The sequence below is a fragment of the Saimiri boliviensis genome, chromosome 1 (assembly GCF_048565385.1).
Source record: "Saimiri boliviensis isolate mSaiBol1 chromosome 1, mSaiBol1.pri, whole genome shotgun sequence".
In the NCBI taxonomy this organism is placed as follows: Eukaryota; Metazoa; Chordata; class Mammalia; order Primates; family Cebidae; genus Saimiri; species Saimiri boliviensis.
This window is the reverse complement of record NC_133449.1, coordinates 234,331,777-234,357,772: the sequence shown is the minus strand read 5'-3', so window position 1 is coordinate 234,357,772 and position 25,996 is coordinate 234,331,777. Positions and strand designations below refer to the sequence as shown.

The following is a 25,996-nucleotide window of genomic DNA, read 5'->3' as shown; positions in this document are numbered from 1 at the left end:
ACAGGCACGTGCTACCATGCCCAGCTAATTTTTTGTATTTTTGGTAGAGACGGGGTTTCACCATGTTGACCAGGATGGTCTCGATCTCTTGACCTCGTGATCCACCCGCCTCGGCCTCCCAAAGTGCTGGGATTACAGGATTGAGCCACTGCGCCCGGCAGTAGTCTTATCTAACTTCAAAAAGTACTTACTAAATAAATGAATGACTGAATAAAAGTTTGTATACATAAACCACACACTGGTGGTAGGAGGAAGAGCTACCACAGATGAACAAAGACATGCTGCTAGATAAAAAGTAACAGATGGCCTTTGAACAGGCAGATAGTGGGAAAGGCCCTCAAAAAGAATATGCTGAATAGATGACGTAAAGTACACCTAGAATGGCAAGTAGTTGGATTCACCAGGAGAGTTAAGGTATATAAAGACAAATAGTGGTGGAAACACTAGGAGAACAAATTAAGGACAGAACATAGGAGGCCAAGAATCCCAAATTAAAAGGTGTAGACTTCATTTGGTATACAAGCAGTAGGCCATTAAGAGACCTTGGGCAGGGAGAGAAATAGAAGGCTATGTTTTAAGACAAATTATCTGACAGCAACATATAGGTTGGATTAGTAGGAAGAACTGAAGGGAGACAAGCTGAGGGACTGTTAAGGTGAGTACCTTGTGCATAAATCTTTCAATGTACTTATCATATAACTATACATAACACATAATAATGAGGTTCATTTTTCTTCATCTGTCTCTCCTAGCAGGCTCAGAACTCCAGAGATAAAGAATCTACTTTTTCAGCACATGTAAAGAGTGAGGATGGGCCAAATAATCGTTGATAGCCCTTCTAATTAATAACACACAGGTCTACAATTGATTACTTTCCTTCCAAGCACTTACAGCTTACCTAGAGATGGAAGCCAGGAAGAAAGGTCATAATTTACAAAAGGATAATAACCTTCAAAATATCATTTACAATCTGTTTTTAAACTCAATGTATTTTCTAATGATAACGAGAAAACCACCATTTACTGATGGCTTGTCTTGCACCTTGCATTGTGTTGAAACACGCTAGATATCTCATTCCTCAATATGATCCTATGAATCAGGTATTCCTATACACAATTTCTGAATGAGGAGCCTCAGATGTGGACAGGTTCAGGAAGCTGCCCAAGTTCACACACCTAGGAAGTGGCCGAGTCCAGCTCTGAGCCTAGGCAATTATCAGGTTTTAAGGTCAGGACAAAACGCCAACATAATCCATGATGTGTCTAAGTATAATACAATCATAGAATATAACAAGTAGGTTATTCGGTCACTCCTTAGGAGTTATATCTTTTTAAATCTTGCAATATAGTTTCTTCAGACTTTCTGTATCTAATCACCATGACCCATCTTCTTCAGAATTTTTAAATGGTTACTACACAATCAAACGAAACCAAGTGTTTCAAAGTTGAAAAAAAAAAAAAATATATATATATATATATATATATATAAAACATATAAACTGACAAAGTAAAATACCTACTCAATATATCTTTTATTTTTAATTTTTGTGGGTACACAGCAGGTGTATATATTTATGGGGTACATGAGATATTTTGACCCAGGAGACAATGCATAATCACATCAGGATAAATAATCACCTACAGGTCAGGTGCAGTGGCTCACACCTGTAATCCCAGCACTTTGGGAGGCCAAGATGGGTGGATCACCTGAAGTTAGGCGTTCAAGACTAGCTTGGCTTACATGGTGAAACCCCGTCTCTACTGAAAATACAAAAAATTAGCCAGGTATGGTGGCACACACCTGTAGTCTTAGCTACTCAGGAGGCTGAGGCAGGAGAACTGTTTGATCCAGGGAGGTGGAGGTTGCAGTGAGCCAAGATTGTACCACTGTACTCCAACCTGGGTGACAGAGCAAGATGCCATCTCAAAAATAATAATAATCACATCCATCACCTCAAGCATTTATCCTTTGTGTTACAAACAATCCAATCACACTTTGTTATTTTAAAATATAGAATAAATTGTTGACTGTCAAAACCCTGTCGAGCTATCAAGTGCTAGATCTTCTTCAATCTATGTTTTTGTACCCATTGACCAGACCCACCTTCCCCCATCACCTACTACCCTTTCCAGCCTTTGGTGACCATCACTTCACTCTCTTATCTCCATGAGTTTAATTGTTTTAATTTTTTTACCTCCCCCATAAATGAGAACATGCAAAGCTTGTCTTTCTGTGCCTGGATTATTTCACTTAACAATGATCTCAAGTTCCATCCATGTTGTTGCGAATGATAAGATCTCATTCCTTTTTATGTCTGAATAGTACTCCATTATGTAGATGTACCACATTTTCTTTATCCATTAATTTGTTGACTGACACTCAGGTTGCTTTAAAATCTTAGCCATTATGAACAATGCTGCAATAAACATGGGAGTGCAGAAATCTCTTTGATATACTGATTTCTTTCTTTCTTTTGGGTATGTACCAAGCAGTGGTATATACCTGCTGGTATATATGGTAGCTCTATTTTTAGATTTTAAGGAACCTATAAACCGTTCTCCATAGTGGTATACTTATTTACTTTCCCACCAACAGTGTAAGAGGGTTCCATCTTCTCCACATCCTCACCAGCATTTGTTATTGCCTGTCTTTTGGATGAAGGCCATTTTCACTGGGGTAAGACGATATCTCACATAGTTTGTTTTTGTTGGTTTTTGGTTTTGGTTTTGAGACAGGGTCTGCTCTGCTGTCCAGGCTGGAGTGCAGTGGTGCAATCCCAGCTCACTGCAGCCTCAACCTCCTAGGCTCAAGAGATCCTTCCACCTCAGCCTCCCCAGTAGCTGGGACCACAGACATGCAGCACCACATTCAGCTAATTTTTTAGGGTTTTTTTTTTGTTGTTGAGGTGGGGTTTCACCACGTTGTCCAGGCTGGTCTCGAATTCCTGAACTCAAGCAATCTGACCATCTCAGCCACCCAAAGCACTGAGATTACAGGTATAAGCCACTGTGCCTGGCCTCAATGTAGTTTTGATTTCCATTCTGCTGACAATCAACGATGTTGAGTACCTTTTCATACACCTGTTTGCCATTTGTATGTCTTCTTATAGAAAACATCTGCTCAGATCTTTGACTCATTTTTTAATCAGATTATTACAAGTTTTCAACTAGTAAGTTGTTTGAGCGCCTTATATATTCTGGTTATTAATGCCCTGTCAGAGAGACAGTTTGCAGATATTTTCTCGCATTCTGTGGGTTGTCTCTTCACTTTGATGTTTCCTTTGTTGTGCAGAAGTTTTAACTGGACGTGATCCCACTTATCCATTTCTGCTTTGGTTGCCTGTCTTGCGGGGTATTGGTCAAGCAATCTTTGCCCACTCCTATGCCCTGGAGAGTTTTCCCAATGTTTTATGTTAATAGTTTCATAGTCTGAGGTCTTAGATTTCAATTTTTAATCCATTTTTATTTGGTTTTTGTATATGGCAAGAGATACAGGTCTAGTTTCATTCTTCTGCATATGGATATCCAGTATTCCCAGCACCTTTCATTGAAGAGACTGTCATTTCCCCAATGTATGTTCTCGTCACTTTTGTCAAAAATGAGCTCACCATAGATGTATAGATTTATTTCTGGGTTCTTTATTCTGTTCCATTGGTCTATGTGTCTGCTTTTATGCTGGTACCATGCTGTTTCGATTAGTATAGCTCTGTGGTATAATTTGAAGTCAGATAACATGATTTCTCCCGTTGTGCTCTTTTTACTCAGGATAGCTTTGGCTATTCTGGATCTTTTGTGGTTCCATAAACATTTTAGGATTTTTTTTTTCTATTTCTGTGAATAATGTCATTGGTATTTTGATAGGAATTGTATGGAATCTGTGGATTGCTTTGGGCAATATGGACATTTTAACAATATTGATTTTTCCAATATATTGACATGGAACATCTTTCCATTTTTTGTGTCCTCTTCAATTTCTTGCATCAATGTTTTATAGTTTTCATGGTAGGGATCTTTTACTTCCTTGGTTAAGTTTATTTCTAGCTATTTTATTTTATTTGTCTAAATATATCTTTAATGAGTTACTCCAAAATAGAGCTGGGAAAAAATGAAATTCACTAAATTGCACTACAGTTTTTAAATTATCCATTGCTAAAGAACACAGACAAATAAGACGACCTTGAGATTTAGATGATACTAGATTAAATATGAACCATAACCAAGGTTTTTTTAAAGTTAAGGTGAAATAACTTTTCCATCTAGGGATGGAAAAGTATCCCTGCATTTTTCATGAATCAGACACCATCTGTGGTGTTTTATTCCCTTCCAAGGGAAGAGCAACTGAGCTCAGAAGTTCAAGACCAGCCTGGGAAACATGGAGAAACCCTGTTTCTACAAAAAAATATATATATAAAAATTTTGTTGGCCATGGTGGCCAACACCTATAGTCCCAGCTACACAGGAGGCTGAGGAAGAATGGCTTGAGCCGGGGAGGCAGAGGTTGCACTGAGGTAGAGATTGCAGTGAGTCTAGACTAGACTGCACCACTGCACTCCAACCTGGGCAACAGGGCCAGATCTTGTCTCAAAAAAGCTACCCTTAAAACAGCTGAAGAATTAATATGCAGATGAAAAGGTTAGAAGTTTAGACTTATTCTGCATATCTGCAAAAGGTAAAAGAACTGAGACTTTCCAACAATAAATTCTAGCCAAAATGAATTACAGTGCATGAAAACATGAACAGTCAACAAACTAGTCAAAGATACTGTTAGTTGCAGATAGTATGCTTCCAACTAGAGACAGGAGAAATGCTCTCTGCCCATCCTAAGTACCCTCACAGGCACAAGAACTTCCCTTGGGTCTATCCAAGCCAGTATGCCATTCTTTCCAACCACGGATGCTACTCAGATACAGAAAAGTTAATATACTCCAAATGAAATTTATTCAGAATCACTTCTATTTCTTCTTTCATGGTTTGAAATTAATTTCAAATATTTAAAAATACACATTATATTCTAAAGCCAAATATCAAGATGTCTAAAATTTGGATACTTTGTTGAATACTACACAGTCAAAAAAGAACAAAATCATGTCCTGTGCAGCAACATGGATGCATGAAGATGGAGGCTATTATCCTAAAGGAATTAACGAAGGAACAGAAACCAAATATCACATGTTCTCACTTATAAATGGAAGCTAAACGCTGAGTAAACATGGACACAAAGAGGGGAACAACAGACACCAACAGACAGCAGGGCTTACTTGAAGGGAGAGGATGGGAGAGGGTAAAGGTCAAAAAGCTACCTATCAAATAGTATGCACACTACCTCAGTGACTAAATCATTTGTACACCAAATACCAGCAACACATATTTCACCCATGTAACAAATCTACACATTTACCTCTAAAACTAAAAGTTAGAAAAAAGTAAAATAAAATTTAAATACTTTTTTGCTAAATTTAGCTATAGTTTCCACTGATGAAACAGAACTAACAGAGAACAGCACCATATCTAAAATTAGAAGATAGACTCTTAGTTAGGGATCCACAAAAGCTACAAAGAGGGCTAACATGAATTATTTTCAGGTTTTTTTTTTTTTAAAAAAAAGGCTGGGGTGGTGGCTCACACCCGTAATCCCAACATTTTGGGAGGCCAAGACTCGTGGATCACTTGCGGTCAGGAGTTCTAGATGAGCCCGGCCAACATGGCAAAACCTAAAAATACAAAAATTAGCCAGGCACGGTGGCACACATTTGTAGTCCCAGCTACTCAGTAGGCTGAGGCAGGAGACCACCTGAACTGGTGAGGTGGAGGGTGCAGTGAGCCAAGATGGCGCCACTGCACTCCAGCCTGGGCAACAGAGTAAGACTCTATCTCAAAAAAATACATGTCCCCTATATTAATATACAAACTAACAAAAAATGAAGGTTTTCCTAATTTTTAGCATTTCTTTATCAACTCAACTCATGGTTATCTCATATAGATCAAAAGCTCTGATTGATGAGTGATAGATATATCAGGATTTTTTTAGATACGGAAGTAAATTACTGCTTTGCAATGTACCTAAGCCGAACATGGTAGCTCATGCCTGTAATCCCAGCACTTTAGAAGGCTGAGGTGGAAGGACTGCTTGAGGCCAGTAGATCAAGAGCAGCCTGAGCAACAAAGCGAGACCCCATCTCTATTAGAAAAGAAAGAAATGTACCTCAACAAAGTGTACGTGGTCATGGGGTGGGTGAAGAGAGATAATAAAAGGGAGGAAAGATAAGGTCAGGATCACTGAACTAGATACTGGTTCACTGACAATAATATTAGTAGCTCACTATTAATACATTATCACATTTAGGTAATTCTGTCCACAACATTTTGAGATAAATTCTGTAATAACCACTCTTTTACAGATGAGGAAACTGAGGCCAGGAGAAATTCAATAGCTTAATAAAAGGCAGCTAGAAACAGCAAAGTCAGAATTCAAACCTATGCCTATGGGCTTAAACTGTAGAACTGCACTGAGTAGTTAACTACTGTTGACTGAAGGATCAAAATAAATTAATCAGGTGTATCAGGTGCCGATCCAAACTTGAAAGCACTGGTATACATGTATACAAGCTTTTAGACTATAAAATTCCATATTAGTATGATTTAGTACTTTATCTTTCATTGTATAACAAAAAGTCAAACTCATTTTTTCTCCACTTTCCTGAATTCCTAAATTGGCTTCTGCCCTTATCACTATATTAATACTACTCCTCATAAGATCTCCAATAACCCTCCAAGTCCCAAATTCAACTAATTATTTTCATGCTTACTCGTCTTGGCCTTATGACAGACTACACCAAACTAACCATCTTCTGTCACTTAAAAATTTGTTTTTCCTTGACACTCAGGACAATACTCTCTCTCAATTCTTCTTAGATTGTTTCAGCAACTGACCCCTCTTTTCTGCACAATCCATAAATGCAGGGAGCCTCCACATGCAATGTAGCACTTGGGAAAAAAAAAAAAATCTAATAAACAGATTTGCTCCCAATTCCTATTTTCAAAAATGTGACTTAGACTTTAAGGAACATTTTAAACATTTTAATTCACAATATTTCACCTAACTATAAGCCTTGGCTATTCCACTTGCTCTTAGAAATCTTATCCTGTCTTTTCCCCTTTTGGCCAAAAAGAAATAAAGAAATAAATAAAATTAAAAAAAGAAATCTTATCCTGTCTAGTGGCTCCATTTATCAAATATATACATATACACTGGTAACTCCCAAATCTGTATTATCTGCCCAGATAGCTCTCCAGAAAGTCGGATTCATATTAACAGTTTACTCAATACCTCTACCTGGATTCTCCCTCCGGAAACCCAAAACTAAATAAAGTACATCCAAAGTTGACTGGACGTGGTGGCTCCCAGCACTCTGGAAGGCCAAGGTGGCCGTATCACTTGAGGTCAGGAGTTCAAGACCAGCCTGACCAACATGTTGAAACCCTGTTTCTACTAAAAACACAAAAATTAGCCAGGCATGGTGGTGGGCACCTGTAGTCCCAGCTACTTGGGAGGCCGAGGCAGGAGAATCACTTGAACCTGGGAGGCAGAGGTTGCAGTGAGCCAAGATCGCACCACTGCACTCCAGCCTGGGTGACAGAGCAAGACTCCATCTCATTAACTTCTCTCTCTCTACAACCCTCTCTTCCTCCTCTCTTCACACTGTTATCAAAGCAACCACCTACCCAGCTGTATGCTAAAACCTGCTGAAGTCATCCTCCACTCAGTCATTCCTTTCCCTTAATACCACAAACTCTTCATCATCATCATTAACAAAATTGGGTGGTATTATCAATATGCACATATCACATGTTAAGCAATGAGCTTTATATACTACTTCTGGTCATTTCAATAAGGTTGCAAGGTATGTCTCACACTCATTTTACTGCTAAAGAAGCCAAGCCTAAGTAACTGTCCTCCATTTATACAACCATGGCAGCACAGCCCTGGTGCCCTGACTTAAATCCAGTATGTGTGACACCAAAGCACACCTCTTTCCACCTCAAATACTGCCTCTCTACTTCAGCAAATGTGTCTCAACTCTAGCCCCTCCTCTGTCACCTCTACTGCCACAGCTTTGCTTCAAGGCCTTGCCAAGATTATCACAAGGACTCATACCTTTTCTCCACTCCAATCTAGCTTTTAAACTGCTATTGGAATGCTCTTCCTAAAGAGAGAGAACCCCAGTCTGTTTATTTCTTCCTTCGAAAACCCATTAATGGTTCCCCATCACCATGGAGCAAAACTCACACACGTCCACTCACAATCAGGCCCCCAACCCACCATGGGACCTGGGCCAGATCAACTGACTTCACTGTTTTCACAACAGCACCAGTTATAACTCTATGCTTTAGCATTTGCTGGGACTGTCTCTCATCATATCCCACATCCCAAAAACCTTCTGACAAGTTCTCACTCATCCATTGTTCAAGACCAAGTTCAACTGTCACCACCTCCATAAAGCCCTTCCAGAGTCATTCAGACAGAATTAATGGAGTCCTCCTCTGCATGCCCTATATCACTTTGTTCAGTTCACTCACAGAATTACCTGCTTAATGATTGTCTTACCTTTAAGACTGAATTTCTAGATTACTTTGCACATTCATGTTTTTGTATCTAGCCTAAAAACACACATTACAAGGACTACTGGAATGAATTTTCCAAATTAAAATAATTCTATACCTTAAAAGTTACAAATAAAGCGTGGCAATATGGCACTTTTTAAAAAATGTAATTGCTAAATGTGTTTCCAACTCGTATTTTAAAAAAATCTTTGTACAGTTAGACCCTAAAGAATTGTTAACATTTAATCCACAATACTTCACTATAGACTCCATGACAGTAAGGCCTGTTTGTGCCCTACAACACACAACAGACATTCAATGTTTGTTGAATAAATAAAAGCTCTTTGTTTAGCCTAAAACTAGCATCTTATTTGAAGAGCTAATAACTAAAATGATATCCTTTAAAAAATAATAATAATAGAGAAAAAAAAAAGGTGGGTTATCGGGGATCTAGGTAAGTCACAAACTTTCTCGCCTAAAAAAAATAGATTAGCATAGATGAGTAGTCCCCTATACACAGCACATAAACCTTAAGGTATCATATATCAGCTCTCAAACTCCATGAGTCTTATAAGTATTATAGGATGTCTCTGATAAATTATTAGTTTTTCCCTTATCTTTAAATCATCACACCTTTTCCTTAATAAATTCTACCTTGAGTGATTTTATCATCATTGAAATAATTGTGAAATACTCCTACTACCACTGAGGCATACCCAATTTAAAACTTCAATTTCAGGGCTAAATATACAAAAAATAATGGTGTGTAAAGAGAATATCATCTTAAACACAATAATCGCACAATTCCTTTTTTCCACTTAGAATCATAAAATCTTAGGGGAAGGAACGTAAAAGTTCTGTTTAACTTCCTACCCAACCAACAATCTATACAGAACCCTTGAGAGACACTGTTTGAATCTATACATGAATACTCAACTCTTACATTCTAGTCACCTTTAAAAAGTAAATCTTAGTGAATTTCTAGGCAGATGACTGAACATAATATGCTTAAGGCTTAAAACGGAGTATTTAGGTAGGAGCTAATGGAGAAAAACATCAGGTTTTTCTTTTCAATTTCTCAACCATTGGTAAAATAATGCTCAAAATCTCATGCAACTTCAAAGATAAAAAGTACACCAAGATCACTTTCAAACTGAAGTCAATTAAATACAATCTTACCAATTCAGTGAACTTCTCTGACTTGCATAATGACAGAATCAATGTAAAAGTGTAAGAGTTGTGTTTGACACAGTGCTGTTATTTACTAGAAAAAAAAGTCTCATTCCCCATAGGTGTAGGATAGGTCCAGACAGGTCATCTGCAATCTCTAGCAGGCATATTTTTTTTTTTTTTTTACTTGATTCCCTAAACCAAGACTCATCTCTAAATATCCAAGGTTCTCCTCACCTCCATAATTCTCCCTATGGAACAAACATATCTTTAATGGGAACCATGATATTTCTGCCACGGATGGTACACGATATGGAATCACTTGTTTGAAGACAGAATTAGTAGGGGTGTCTTCAACAAAACAGAAAATAAAAAGTTTAATAAGGAGAGTGACATGGAATTTACTCGCAAAGACAATTATTTTGTTTTCTCCAAATCAAAATCCTTTGATATATACTCTATATTTATTAAATAAACGACACCACTTGTAATGATTTAAATACCATCTCAAAGGTCAGACTAATTTGAAGCCTTTTAGAACCTAAAATCTACAGGTAAAACACATTAATTTATGGTCACTCGTGGAAGGTCAACGTTGCTACTCACATAAGCTATTTCTAAGGACCCCAAATGGATCCTCATCATAAATTTAAGCAGAAAAGTCCACTATAACGGCTACAAGCTTTCTGTGAAAGACACCATGTTTTATCTTTGCTTGCGCTTCAAGTGTTAGGACAAACGGACTTATCTCATTCCTAGCCTCCTTTCCTCCAAAACAAGCAAAACTGAAACAGCAAAAATTTTAGTCTGGTCCATATTAGCCCCTAAAAATCTTTCTTCCTGTAAACACTTCATAATAGGATAACAAGACGTAGTTTGCAAAGATCATCTGTACATCCTATGTAAAAAATAAAAACGCGTGGCACACCAAACTCAGATCCACTTCGGTGAATTATTCCCTTCAGGGCCCACATGTGTGCATTATGCAACAGCCAGCATTCCCGATTGTAATCCCTGTCTGTGATGCAATGACAAAATACAAATGGCTCCGGTATAATCCGCTCAGGTCCTAAGCAGTAATTCTCGAGGCGCCAACAAATTAAAACAAGAATTCCCAAATTCTCAGGAACTTTGAAAATGACAAAGTGTGTCACAGTTCTGTGAGAATCACAATGAAAACTTTCTCTTCTGGTAATTTTTTAGAAATGGGTTCCTCCAGTTCCAACCTCCCCCAAAATCCCGACATTCGTTTTCATTCACATTGGGAATGGCTCTCCCAGAGGGGGAAGGTGACCTGCATCAGGTGGTTCTCTTCGAATCCACCGGACACGATACCCACGCCGGTTCCCAGACACTGGAAAGCCAGTGAGATACTTCATCCTTTCTCCCCAAGGACAGTCATGGGAGTCAGTGTCATGGAGACCCCGAGCCATACACCACGCAGGGCTCAAGGCTCCCCCTCCTGAGGCCCAGGCCTCTTGAAAAATGGCATAATGGAGAGCTGAGAACAGAAGTAGGACGAAACGGCAACGACCTGCATTCTAGAGGAGGGAGACTCATACGGTACCTATCCCAAAAGTAGTTACAGGTAAAGGAGGGCGGTCAGAGCATCTCTGGAGGCCACCTGCTCGCGCGAACCGAGTCCAAACGGCGAAGTTCCACACCTCCCCGGGTCCGCGTCTCCCCAAGCCAAAGCAATCAGCGCGTACGCCGAGGATCCAGGTGGGGGGAGGGGCGGCGAGGGGAGGAGGCGGCCAGCCGCAGCTTGGAACCGGCCCGCGGCGGGGGCGAGAGGAGAAGACCCAAGAGCGGCGTCCACTCACACAAAATGGTGGCGCCGAGGCGGAGGCCGGCGCACCTGGGGGCGCCACACGCCCCGGCGGGCCCTCGCAGATCGCCGCCAGCTGGACGCGCGCCCTGGGCCCTAGCGGCCCGCACCGGTCTGCGCCAGGCCCGGCCCGCAGCGGCCGCCCACAGCCGGCGGACCGCGTCGCAGCTCGGTGTCCGCGGGGCCGGGGCCGGTGCCGGCGGGGACGCGGGGCCCGGCGCGGCCGCCTCGGCCTCACCCCGCGGTCGGCGCCCGGGATGGGGAGCTCACTCACCTCAGACGCGCCCCGGGTGCCGCTGGAGGAGCCCGAGGAAGGAGGCGGAGCCGCGCGAATGAATGGAGCCGGTGGCTGCTCGCTGGCCGGCCCCGGGCCGCACCGCTCGCGGCAGCCAAGGCGGGCGCGGCCACCTCCCGCTCTCCCGAACGCCCGGCTCCTCGTCGCGGGTCGGCCGCGGCCCACCGTGCCCTCCGCCGACGTCACGCACTCGCGCCGCAGCGCCTCCAGCCTTCGCTTCCGCGCCGCGCCCGCGCCCACCGCGAATCCCCCCGCCCGCCCGCGCTGCGCGGCCCCTCCTCGGCGCCGGGGACGCCGCCCTGCCTCCCTCCAGCCCCGGCGGTTAGACGCCGGCCCCGCCGGTGCGGGCTACGCCGACCCCGCGGCGCCACACGGCCCCTCGCCTCGCCACCGCGCCCCCTCTCTCCGTCCCGGCCGCCGTCACCCGGGAGCGCCCAGCTCAGGGCGATGGCCTGGTATTAAAGAGTGACCTTGGCTTAGATATAAAAATAGATGCGGTTAAGCCGCGGGGGCCACGACGCTGAATTTGCTTATTCCTTTAATGCCGACCTTCGCGGGATCCCGTTCGCACAGCCTGGCGGAGTTCTCCAGCCCCGGGCAGGCACTCCTGACATTTACCCAGGGTGGGCGCGGCCATCCTGGCCTCCGGACAGGGGTGCAGAGGGCGCGGGCGAGGACCACGGGCCTCCGCCCTGCCACCTCCATCCTAAACCTACTGCCACTTAGGAGCATGCCAGGAAGACTCGTGGGCTTCTTTCACAGTCTAGAGAAACCCTAGGGCCCGGACTTTCATCTTGAGAAGTCAGGGAAATACCAAATTCCTGCGTTGACCTTTTCTCTTTCACTGTCTAACCCGTACCGACTAACTCTGACCTAGAAAGACAGCAGGGTTCCATCCTGCTTTCCTCCCCTGCCTTTCCAAGCTCAATTCAACCGTCTTAGGGCCTCTGGCGCCTTTGCTAACAGCACACTCCTACTGTAAAAAATAGCCCTCCAGTATTTAAAACATGAGGTTTTCTTTAAAGTAATGCATATTGTAGCCTAAGTATACTTAATAAATGTATTGAAAAACAATATTGTATGTAAATATTGTCAAGAATTTCTTTTACTCATCCCAGAACCACAGCATTATTTTCAGATCATCCAGATAAGTTTGAAATTACTTCTTGTATTCCTGGGAAATATTTAGCAATCACAATACCAACTTTCACGAGTTTACTAATGATTAGCAAGATTAGCAAGATTAAAAAATATTTCAAGGCCGGACGCGGTGGCTCAAGCCTGTAATCCCAGCACTTTGGGAGGCCGAGGCGGGTGGAACACGAGGTCAAGAGATCGAGACCATCCTGGTCAACATGGTGAAACCCCATCTCTACTAAAAATGCAAAAAATTAGCTGGGCATGGTGGCGTGTGCCTGTAATCCCAGCTACTCAGGAGGCTGAGGCAGGAGAATTGCCTGAACCCAGGAGGCGGAGGTTGCGGTGAGCCGAGATCGCGCCATTGCACTCCAGCCTGGGTAACGAGCGAAACTCGGTCTCAAAAAGAAAAAAAGAAAATATCTGCTGATATAGATATATTTGACAGTGATTTTTGTTTTTTTTTACAAATAGACGTTTCTGCCATATAAGACTCTATTGTGTTCCATTTGTATAATATTTAATTAACCAAAATCTTGACTGTTACACATCATTTACCATTTTAATGAAAAGGAATTACATTTAATTGAGCAGGAATTTTGGATAGTTGGGTTCTATCTACAGCAGTAATGAATGAAATTATATGACTTGTATTTACATTTCTAGAGCTATTTGTAAGTAGGAGTCCCCAGGGTAATCCCAAATAATTGCTATTGTGGGAAGCTTTTTTTGGCTACTAGACTATGCCCTACAGATGTTGAAGCCTCAGGCCTTAGTGTAAAGCTAACCAATACAACTTGTTCATAATATTTGAAATTCCTAAGTGTGATTGACTCTTAGCTATTGTGTTTTAGAAGTGTGCGGATATTGTGCCTGAGTCAGGGAGGCCTGACTCCCAAATGTCTGTCTATTCTGGAAAGAGACAGAACTGCAATCACCCAACCCTATGAAAGAGAAGGTCCAAATTTTTTTATTTTTTTTGTTGTTGTTGTTTGTTTGTTTTTGGACAGGGTTTCACTCCCACAGCCCAAGCAGGCTGGAAAGCTGCGATCTCGACTCACTGAAACCTCCGCCTCCCAAGCTTAAGTGATTCTCCGGCGACAGCCTCCGGAGACTACAGGCGCACACCACCGCCACTGACTAATTTTGTAAAGATGGGGTTTCGCCATGCTGCCCAGGCTGGTCCTGAACTCCTGAGCTCAAGCGATCCGCCCGCCTCGGCCTCCCAAAGTGCAGGGATTACAGGAGTGAGCCACCTCGTCCTGCCTGATTCTCTTTTCTCTACTTGCACCATGACGCTATTTTTGAGAGTTTTTGGGTTTTTTTGTTTTTGTTTTTGTTTTTGTTTTTGTTTTTTGAGACGGAGTTTCGCTCTTGTTACCCAGGCTGGAGTGCAATGGCACGATCTTGGCTCACCGCAACCTCCGCCTCCTGGGTTCAGGCAATTCTCCTGCCTCAGCCTCCTCAGTAGCTGGGATTACAGGCACCCGCCACCATGCCCAGCTAATTTTTTGTATTTTTAGTAGAGACGGGGTTTCACCATGTTGACCGGTATGGTCTCGATCTCTTGACCTCGTGATCCACCCGCCTCAGCCTCCCAAAGTGCTGGGATTACAGGCTTGAGCCACCGCGCCCGGCTGGTTTTTTCTTTTTAAATCACCATTGACATCCCTCTTCGGCGGAGATAAATTTTATCTTCGTGAGCATGAGGAAGGAGACCCCCTTCTCCGATCTTGTGCTTGGAGGAAAGGAGGAAGTAAAATTAAAGGTCAGTCAGTTGAAGTCAGTGGAAGGACCGGTTGGCGCTGCTGGCCAGGTCTAAAGGTTAAAGATTAAACTCCCTCGGCCGGGCGCGGTGGCTCAGCCTGTAATCCCAGCACTTTGGGAGGCCAAGGCGGGTGGATCACGAGGTCAAGAGATCGAGACCATCCCGATCAACACGGTGAAACCCCGTCTCTACTAAAAATACAAAAAAATTAGCTGGGCATGGTGGCGCATGCCTATAATCCCAGCTACTCAGGAGGCTGAGGCAGGAGAATTGCCTGAACCCAGGAGGCGGAGGTTGCGGTGAGCCGAGATCGCGCCATTGCACTCCAGCCTGGGGTAACAAGAGCGAAACTCCGTCTCAAAAAAAAAAAAAAAAAAGATTAAACTCCCTACTCCTAACCACAATCCTATCTACAGAAGGGACATGGTATAGAGGAATTCTCCCCGGAAGGCATTGTTCTTGCTTAACTGCTCAGACCCCTACCTAGTCACCTCCCCCAGGCTTGCCTAATTGATCATGACCCTTTCATTTGTGCGCCTCTTACTGTAAACCTTTAAAAGGGCAGATTTTCTTTGTCTAGGAGCTCTGTTATTGAGGCCTTGAGCCAACCGCAGGTCCCAGCCGAATAAAACTGCCATTCCTTCCCAGTTTGGTGTTCCTGTGGTTTGTTCCAGGCCGCTACTGCTTCAGGCAAAGAAAAACTAAAAAATGAGCCTTTAACAGTTTAGTATATGCTGAAAATTGTTACCACAATATTTTGAAATACGCTTTGAGGCTTTTGTCTGAATTTTTTTTAGAGTAAAAGGATTATTGCTTTCGTTTTTTCTTATTGCAATGCTTGCTTTAATTATTACTTTGTTGTTAGCAAAGGAAACACGTTAATAGTTTGTTTTCACTGCATTTTTCCTCTATGTTTAAAGGGGAGTGGAACCAACCTTAAGTAAAAGAAGCTTGCCACAACCTTGGATTTTGAAGGTTACTAATACACATGACCCAGAAAACAGCTCTTTAGTTGTACTGGGAAAGAGGAATTCTTAATAGCTAAAATCATAGTTGATGTTTTTGACAGCTAACAAATTGCCAGGCACGCTACAGACTTATCTGTGGAAATTAATTCACTTAATCCTCTTACCAACCTTCCAGGTACATACTAATGTCACTCCCAGTTTACCTAAGAGGAGTCTTGAGACACATAGAGAAGCTAAGCAATTTGCCCATGGTCACTCAGATAGTGATCCTAGCATGTTGGCTCAAGAGAACACTCCTTTAACCAGAATTCCATGCTGCCTTTGATGTGCACAAAATCCTATGCCATATGGTTCGAGTTTGCTTTCAAAGCTCTAAAACATTCCAAATATCCTATTTAAACTTTCAAGTTTAAATAGTTTCTTAGATCTAGGAGTATTTTCTTGGACATGAAGGGAAAATTAAACCCTTAATTAGAAAGAAAACTTGTAAAAAGCTTCCTCTGGTATATGCTAAGCAAAACTTTATAATCTGTTAATTTTTGAAAAGCACATTTTTCATTTTTACATCATTTAAGTGTAATTGCTCTCCAAATTTCCACCCCCGCGCAGTTAAAGGGCATAATTACAAGTTTTCCTTCTGTTTATTTTTGGAAATAAATAAACACATTTATTTATTTGAATGGAAAAGACACATTTCTTCAGAAAGATTCATCATCATCTTTGACCCTCCAATAAGACAAAAATGGGTAGAATTAGAGTCCATTATACATGTTTTAAATACATAAAATCACAGGTAGAACTTTTTAATAACTGAGTAGCCAAGGGATTTCTAAATTGAAACTATTAGCCAATCAGCTAACTAATTAGCTAATAATATCAGCTATGAAAACAGAGAAAGACAGTCTTCCGTGCTGGCACTAAAAGAAGAAAAGGGACACCTATCCTATAATGCTTGATTTCTTCCTTTGGCATGTAAGAAACTATGTCACAGGAATGCTTTCAGAATTAAAAGCAGTGTTTTGACTGAGTTTTATTGGTCAAACACTACTATAACTGCAGATTTCAAATTCCTGAGTGATATTGTGCCCTGGGGGGGAAAAAGAAAAAGAAATAAGTTTGAGTAGCCCAGTTGCTTTTGTTTCTTCTGGTTTGATTTGCTTTAATATGTGATTGACGGACAGAGAATTTGGTAAGTTTAGTTTGGGTTTAAAAGAAATAAAACGTGTCATTTTTCACATCATTAATGAAAAATTACGTACATATTTACATCACTGTAGGTACTGCAAGTTGCTTAACTAATATCCATTCTCATCTTTATTTAGGACAAACCCAATTTTGTTCATAGTGGCAATGTGCCCCACTAAAACTGTTTTCCTCCCCCAGACTCCTCTAGTAGCTGGGATAACCATATGGTCATTTTGGCCAACAAGACGTAAACAGAAATTATTAGATATGGCTTCCAAGAAAGCTTTTATTTTCTAATAAAAGAGGGCAGACTCAATTGGCATATACCTTTTTACCTCTTGTCAAACATTTGTACTTTTTCCTTCTTCCTGTCTGGAAGGAAGACTTAAGTCTTTAAGTCTGGAAGCAGAGCAGCCTTCTTGGAATCATAAGCTGATCATGAGAAGGAAATCCAAGTATTAATATGCTAGAGCCAAGAGAAGGGAACCCCTGGAACAATGGTGATATTATGTGGGTGCTACACCAATTCCAGGCTGCTCACTTCCAGTCTTCTGTGTTACTTGCCAACAAAGGCCATTCTAACTAATTCTCGAAGTTAAACACAGTCACTTTCACAGAGCTAGAAAAAAAGAATACTTCTAGAGTATATTTACTATATCACATATATATTTTTATATATAAATATATATATATTTACTAGCGTAAATAATGTATATATACTAAATAATAAAATAATAATAAATACATATGTATACTAGAGTAAATAATACATATACTCTGATAAATATATATATTTACCATAATTTGGCCAGGCACAGTGGCTCACACTTGTAATCCCAGCACTTTGGGAGGCTAAGGCAGGTGGATCACCTGAGATCAGGAGTTCGAGACCAGCCTGGCCAACTTGGTGAAATCCTGTCTCTACTAAAAATACAAACACTAGCTAGGTGTGGTAGCAGGTGTTTGTAATCCCAGCTCCTCAGGAGGCTGAGGCAGGAGAATCACTTGAACTTGGGAGGTGGAGGTTGCAGTGAGCCAAGATGGCACCACTGCACTCCAGCCTGGGTGACAGAGCCAGATTCAGTCTCAAAAAAACACAAAAAACACATATTCTCACTCATAAGTGGGAGCTAACCATTCAGTACTCATGGACATAAAAATGACAGCAATAGAAACTGGAGGTTTGGTGGGAGGGCAATGGAGAGAGGGAGCAAGGGTTGAAAAACTAACTATTGGATACAATACTTGGTACCTGGATGACAGAATCATTTGTACCCCAAACCTCAGTATCATGCAATTTACCAATGGAATGAGCCTGCACCTATACCCTGTAAATCCGAAATAAAATTTGAAGAAGAAAAGAAAAATAAATACACAGAAAAGTGTAATTAAGTTTTGCATTTTTAGTTAAAACAAGTAGAAGAATCAGGATGGGGAGAGGGATTCTAAAATTAAAATATGTAATCTGTGTTTTATAGACAGCAACCTGGCATATATGTCAAAAGTAATGAAAATATGAATGCATTTCCCATAATACCACTCCTGGAAATTTATCCAAAGAAATACTTAGGAATAAAAAAGTTACGTGTATGTCACTGAATGATGTCACTGAAACATTTTGTTAAAAGAAAGCCCTTAAAAAAAAAAAAAAAAAGGAAATAAAGAAAGCCAAAACATACAATATAAGAATGTCTAGGTTGAGTGTGGTGGCTCACACCTGTAGTTCCAGCACTTTGGGAGGTCAAGGCAGGCAGATAACTTGAAGTCAGGAGTTTGAGACCAACCTGGCCAACATGGTGAAACCCTGTCTCTAATAAAAATACAAAAATTTGGCCAGGTGTGGTGGCTCACGCCTGTAATCCTAGCAGTTTGGGAGGCCAAGGTGGGTGGATCACCTGAGGTCAGGAGTTCAAGACCAGCCTGGCCATCATGGTGAAACTTCATCTTTAAAAACAAAAATAAATAAATAAATAAATAAAAATTTAAAAATACAAAAATTCGCTGGGCATAGTGGTGGGCACCTGTAATCCTAGCTACTCTGGAGGCTGAGGCAGGAGAATCACTTGTGCCTGGTAGGTGGAGGTTACAGTGAGCTGAGACCACACCACTGCACTCCAGCCTGGGCAACAGAGCGAGACTGTCTCAAAAAAATAAAAGGATATTTAATAATAGGTATATTGCTATTCACCAAAGAAATATAAAATTTTCACCTACATTACTGCAGACAACAGGGGGCATTTTATAAAATTACTAATAGCAACTTGCAAAGCATATTGGAACATCCATACACTGTAATGGTTTGGCAGAAAGTGAAACACCTATCTGGATGCAATGTATCATGATCGTCATTGCCACTGTTGCTGGATTTCATTTATCAAACATTTATATGCTAAACATTGTACTAAATAGCATACTTAAGTTATCATATTTAATGCCCACAATATCTACTTGATGTAGATACTATGATCCTCATTTAATACATGAGGAAACTAAAGTTTAGAGAAGTGAAGAAATTAATCCAAGGCTGTAGAACAGGAATTGGACTGTTGTTCTGAAATACTCTAGATTTTGGAGACTAGACTCTAGACTTTACTGTTTTTCAATCAGTATATATCTAGCTTCTAGAAAATATTTGTATTAACATTCTCTCACCCAATATTTATGCATTTATTAACTCAACATGTCCTTTGAAGTGTCTGTTATGCCAGGCACCATATTAGATATACCCTGTGATGTGATCATGTAACAGTGGAATGGGAAGACTCAACAAGAAGTTGGCCTATGAAATAATGGTTTATAGCAGTGTTGGGTATCAAGAAATGAAGCTGCAGAAATAGGCAGCATCTGTTATCCTTAAAAAACTCCTGTTCAGTCTGGGCACGGTGGCTCAGGCCTGTAATCCCAGCACTTTGGGAGGCCAAGGCGGGTGAATCACAAGGTCAGGAGTTTGAGACCAGCCTGGCCAACATGGTGAAACCCTGTCTCTACTAAAAATACAAAAATTATCTGGGTGTGGTGGCAGACACCTGTAATCCCAGATACTCTCGAGGCTGAGGCAGGAGAATTGTTTGAACCTGGGAGGCAGAGGTTGCAGTGAGCTGAGTTCGTACCATTGCACTCCAACCTGGGCTACAGGGTGAGATTCCATCTCAAAAAAAAAAAAAAAAAAAAAAGAAAGAAAGAAAGAAAAGAAAAGAAAACAATAGTCAGGACATGTTATCCTCAAAAAACTCCTGTTCAGGAGGCCGAGGCAGGCGGATCACGAGGTCAAGAGATCGAGACCATTCTGGTCAACATGGAGAAACCCCGTCTCTACTAAAAATACAAAAATTAGCTGGGCATGGTGGTGCACGCCTATAATCCCAGCTACTTGGGAGGCTGAGGCAGGAGAATTGCTTGAACCCAGGAGGCGGAAGTTGTGGTGAGCTGAGATCGTGCCATTGCACTCCAGCCTGGGTAACAAGAGCGAAACTCCGTCTCAAAAAAAACAAACAAACTACTGTTCAGCCATGGTAAGGAGTAGTATGGACCCAGGCCCAAAGGTATTTGGGAAGTCATTTGTATTAGTTCGTTTTCACACTGCTGGTAAAGACATACCCAAGACTGGACAATTTATAAAAGAAAGAGGTTTCAGCACCAAAAAAGAAGGAAAGAAGGAAGAAAGGAAGGGAGGGAGAAAGGGAGGGTGAGAGAGAGAGAGAGAGAAAGAGAGAAAGAAAGAAGGGTTGGTTTAAGGGACTTACTGTTCTGCATGGCTGGGAAGGCCTCACAATCATAGTAGAAGGCAAAAAGAAGCAAGTCATGTCTTACATGGATGGCAGCAGGCAAAGAAAGAGCTTGTAGAGGGAAATTCCCCATCTTTAAAACCCATCAGATCTTGTGAGATGCATTCTCTATCACAAGAACAACACAGGAAAGATCCACTCTGTAACTCAATCACCTCCCACCTGCTTTCTCCCACAACAGGTGGGAATTGTGGGAGTTACAGTTCAAGATGAGATTTGGATGGGTACACAGCAAAACCATATCACCATTTAAGGAGTTTAAATTTCAGAGTGATAGGACCATATTTGCATTAGCAAAGAGATGAAAGTCTGATCTAGAGGCGACAGTGAGGATGAAGAGAAGTAAACAGATTCTAGACCTCAAAGGTGGAAAGTAGAATCAACAGGGTCTAGCAAAACAAGCAATAAAATAGAGAAGGCAAGCAAGGCCATCAGGTTCCTGACTTGAGCCACTGGATAAATAATGGTGTTATTTACTCAAACAGCAATTACTGCAGATGAGGATTTGGGGAGTAAAATTTTGAGTTCCGTTCAGTCTACGTTGAGTTTTATGTGCTTGTAAGACATCCAAGTGGGGACATTTGAAATAGTGAGATCTCAGGACCTCAGGGGAAATATGTAGACTTAAGGTATATAGATCGGGAAATACCAGTATAGACATGGTAATTAAAGCCTTGGAATGAGTGAGCTTGCTTAGGGAGAATGCGGGGGAAAAGCACAGGCCCAGCCAAAATCTTATAGGGACTATAGAAGATCCTGCAGGAGAAACAGAGCGTGGCCAGAGAGACAAGGGAGAGTGTGATAGCACAGAAGCCAAGAGACAGAGGGGAGTCATCAGTGGAGTTAAATGCTTCTGCAGAATTTATCCAAAGAAATAACTATATATAAGCCCAAAGACTTGCCTGTAAGACTATTTCAATACTGTCTGCAATGGGAAAATATTGGTAGTGGGGAAAGGAAGGGGAAACCAACAGTGAGATAGTTGTTAAATAAATGTCGGTACCGCCATACAATGGAATGTTGTATAATCTTTAAATCACATTTCTGAAGACTATTTAATGACATGGGAAAATGTTAAGTAGAAAAAGCATCTGTTTAAAAATTATGATACCACTTCTGCTTTTAAAATTATAATTATACTTAATCATACACATATATTCACAAAATATTTAGACCATAATGATATGCAGTATATAAAAATGATAACACCAAAAGTTTGAAATGGATTAGAAGGAGGCAAGACTGGGTAGTGGAATTATTGGATGGGTGGTTTGCATTTCATTTATTATATTTTTTCTCATTTTCCATGCTAAACATATAGTCCTTTTAAACTAAGAAAACTCTTAATAGATTTTTGCTTAAGAATCTTATGACACATAACATATAATATACAGTGATGACTCCTTTGTTGTTTGTTTTTTGAGACAGGGTCTTACTCTGTCACCCAAGGTAGAGTGTAGTGGCATGATCACAGCCCACTGCAGCCTTGACCTCCTGGGCTCAATCTATCCTCCCACTTTGGCCTCCTGAGTAGCTGGGACCACAGGAATGTGCCACCATGCCCGCCTAAATTTCTTTATTTTTTGTAGAGACAGGGTTTCCCTGTGTTGCCCAGGCTAGTCTCAAACTCCTAGACTTAAGGGATCCTCCCACCTTAGCCTCCCAAAGTGCTAGGGTTATAGATGTGAGCCACCATGCCCAGCCCAATGGTCAAATATTATACTTGGAGAAGCTAGGTAGCAACATGATAAAATAAGTGTGCTACAACATTAAGTTATAGCAGGTTATATTACTTTATATAGAAAGATGCAGGTAGAACTTCGTAGAAGCATCAAAGATAAAGCTGGGGCCAGGGCGCAGTGGCTCATGCCTGTAATCCTAGCACTTTGGCAGGCTGAGGCAGGTGGATCACATGAGGTCAGGAATTCAAGACCAGCCTGGCCAACATGGTGAAATCACGTCTCTACTAAAGATACAAAAAATTAGCTGGGCTTGGTGGCTCATGACTATAATTTCAGCTACTCAGGAGGCTAAGGCAGGAGCATTGCTTGAACCCAGGAGGCAGAGGTTGCAGTGAGCCGAGATCATACCATTGCACTCCAGCCTGGGCAACAAGAGCAAAACTCTGTCTTAAAGAAAAAAAAAAAAGAAAAGCTGGACACTAGTTAAAGATAGCAAAGAGACAGCAAAGATTTTATTCAGTCATTTACTGTGGTAGGGAAACAGCTAAGTTCAACTGCAAGTTGCACAGAGGTGTCTTGGAAAATGAAGGAGTAGGGAAGAGGAGCAAGCCCAGCCCCAGTAGCATCCTAGAAGTGAAACATTACAAAAGGTGGGGAAGTGAGGGAGAGTCAATATCAATGTAATTAGGCCATCTGTGTCTGCCCACTGGCATTTACCCAAGTCAGGCTTCTACCCTCCCTCAGGGTCCGGGAGGCAGAGGGCTTATCCTTCTTAGTAACATTCAAAGGAATGGGTTTCATGTCCTTGACAAAGACACTCCTGAGCTGTAGAAGACACACATGCATCTCAAAGGGACAAAGGAAGGTTTTTAAAAAATAAATGCTCTGAGAAAGGGATGTCAAGGGCCCATGGCCAGGTGTTGCTGGAACAAATAATAAATTCTTTTGGCAGCCTTGATCTTTGTTTGTCAGACTGGAACTCAAGGTGGGCCAGGTCATCCCAGGGACATGCCCTTAGGCTGCTAAAGCAATATCAGTTTTTAGTCGTTTCTTAGAGCAGGGCTTTAGTTGGAGATGTTTGTGCCACATATGCAGTTCTCAAGAGCTAAGGTATCCATGATCAAAGGGTGGGGACAGATCCAGGACAAGCAGAGCAGGTCCTTTTCCTGCCTGACTGGGTAAAGGCCTCTGCCCTGTTAATCACTGAATAAATGAGTCCCTGGACTTTACTGCTTGCCCAGTGCCCCCATAGAGTCAGTTCATGGATGAAGGGACATCCTGGGAACACATGCCAGGATGTCCTTGTTCTAAGGCCTCCGCACACACAGCAGGGCCTCACACAAGGTCACACACACACCAGAGAGGGCACAAGAAAAGGCGGAAATCTTGTCTAGGTTCTGCATGCCAAGCCAACTGCCCTAACTCTAGGCTTCATCACCCGGAGGAAGAGGTGCCATTTTCTAATCTGCCTGCCCAGAGCAAGTACCTTTTCTAATCAGAACAAAGTGTCCTTCTATGCTAAGGTGACCCTGACTACATTAGGTTTGACATTGGCAGGCAGAGTCAAGATAATTTGGGATCATCTCTGATAGGGCCCTATAATAAGATATCACTCATTATAATCGAAAATTAATTTCAGTACATTATTTTGGTTTTTGGTGGCATAGACTATACTTTGAGGACTTGTTACACACTCAGTTAATCAAAATGTATACAGTATGTATACCTGTAAGTGTTTACTAAAGATAGAGAGCCGTTATGATCCCACTTCCCTACCCCGATTCATGCTCCTACCCCTCCAATTCCCCCAACCCTCTACCACCAGCTTCATTTACTGATTTGGAAAAATATTGCAAAGCAGAAAGCAACATTACTGCATGGTTTTCTTTATGTTAGTTTAGTTACCCAAATGAGGAATTTGATTAACAGCTAAATTCTGTACCGTAGATAATGCCGGAACTAAAAATGCTTTCAAAATAAAATTTGCGTATGGAAGCAATAGATATTGTAATCAAGAAACATATAAAGCAAAGTATACTTTACTCCAACGTCAAAAAAACAAAAATCAAACAAACCAACAAAACCCGTGAAACTGTGACTACTCCAACTCGACAAGGAGGACTAACAAAAAACTCAAGTAAAACGTTTGAATTCTTTTATACTGGAAAGGCGCCAAAAGGAGAGACAGGAACAAAGATAAACTTTCAACTCAAACAAAGACACAACCCACTGGGAAAGGCATGTTCTGCCAAGGCTTAAAGAAGGGACTCTCTCTTTTGCTTCCCTCAAATCAAGGCTGAAACAATACACAATGTCTCTCAATTTTTCATCCTGGCCTTGATCTGAAAATGCTACAGCGGAAGGAATTAGTGCTGGGGTCAGGATGATGGAACTAGGTCTTTAGTGTGGGACAGGCTTCCTTGGGCTCTCCGATTTGCCCTGATTCTGAAGCTTCAGTATCAAAAATGCAGAGCCCTACGTCTTCCCTTTCTAATGATTCCAATCCAGGGAATCAGGAAGGGGACCAAGAATTTTAAAATAAGCACTGCAGGTCTATCTTTGTCAAAACTCTTTATAGCTGGTGAGAAACTGAGACCAAAAAAAATGTGGTATGTCTATGGCATAGAAAAGAAATGTTGATTAAATTGTTTATCAGCTCTCATAGTTTGTTTGCAGATTCTTTAGAGTTCTCTATGGACAAGATCACGACACCTGCAAATAGAAATTTACTTTCTCCTTTCCAATCCTGATTGCTTTTATTTCTTTTGCTTGCCTAATTGCCCTGGCTAGAACATCCAGTACAATGTTGAATAGAAATGATGAAAGAACATCCTTGTTTTGTTCCTGATCTTAGGAGAAAAGCTTTCAGTCTTTAATCATTAAGTATGATGTTGGATGTGGGTTTTTCACAGATGCCCTTTATTAGGCTGAGGAAGTTCCCTTCTATCTTATTTTTTGGTGTTTTTTATCATGAAAGTGTATTGGTTGTTGTCAAGTATCTTTTCTGTGTCAAGATTACCTTGTGGTTTTCTTTTACACTGTTAATTTGGTGCCTTCCATTGATTAACGTTCTTTTTTTTTTTTTTTTTCAGAGTCTCACGCTGTTGCCCAGGCTAGGTGGGGGTGCAGTGGCGTGATCTCAGCTCACTGCAACGTCCTCCTCCTGGGTTCAAGCGATTCTCGTGCCTCAGACTCCTGAGTAGCTGGGATCGTGCCTGGCTAATTTTTGTATTTTTAGTAGAGTCGAGGTTTTACCATGTTTGCCAGGCTGATCTCAAACTCCTGACCTCAGGTGATCCACCTGCCTTGGCCTCCCAAAGTGCTGGGATTACAGGCCTGAGCCACCACACCCAGCCTGATTAACTTTCATATGTTGAACAAACCTTGCAGTTGTGGGATAAATTCCCATTGGTCATGGCATATCATCCTTTTAAATATGATGCTGGCTTTGGGTTTCCAGTACTGAGGAATTTTGTACCCATGTTCACAAGGGATACTGGTCTGTAGTTTTCTTTCCTTGTGATAGCTTTGCCTGGCTTTGTTGTCAGAGCAATACTGTCCTCATAGAATAATTTAGG

At 41.5% G+C, this 25,996-nt stretch overlaps 2 protein-coding genes across 10 annotated transcripts in view; one reads left to right on the top strand and one right to left on the bottom strand.

Annotated features, from left to right (window-relative positions):
• Positions 1–12,867, bottom strand: part of FAM169A (family with sequence similarity 169 member A) — an 84,584-nt gene extending 71,717 nt beyond the window's left edge. For 2 of the 9 annotated variants that reach the window (XM_074384742.1, XM_074384749.1), the window contains exon 1: positions 12,443–12,867. In XM_074384742.1, coding sequence (XP_074240843.1) covers positions 12,443–12,625 — 183 coding nt within the window. In that variant the 5' untranslated portion in view covers positions 12,626–12,867. Of the gene's footprint in view, positions 1–11,337; positions 11,424–11,872; positions 11,959–12,442 lie in introns of those variants that run through there. The other 7 variants (XM_074384736.1, XM_074384739.1, XM_074384744.1 and 4 more) reach the window with 5 other exon arrangements.
• Positions 7,969–12,967, top strand: LOC120365088 (uncharacterized). Its single transcript, XM_074398395.1, has 2 exons — positions 7,969–8,004; positions 11,316–12,967. The coding sequence occupies exons 1-2, from the start codon at positions 7,969–7,971 to the stop codon at positions 12,360–12,362; spliced, it is 1,083 nt and encodes a 360-aa protein (XP_074254496.1). The 3' UTR covers positions 12,363–12,967.
• The last annotated feature ends 13,029 nt before the right edge of the window (positions 12,968–25,996 follow it).

Excerpts from the sequence above, each read along its gene's own strand:
- LOC120365088 (XM_074398395.1), top strand. The coding sequence starts at position 7,969 with ATGGCAGCACAGCCCTGGTGCCCTGACTTAAATCCA. Across the intron at positions 8,005-11,315 it reads GGTGCCCTGACTTAAATCCA|AGGAGGGAGACTCATACGGT; the intron begins GTATGTGTGACA and ends CCTGCATTCTAG.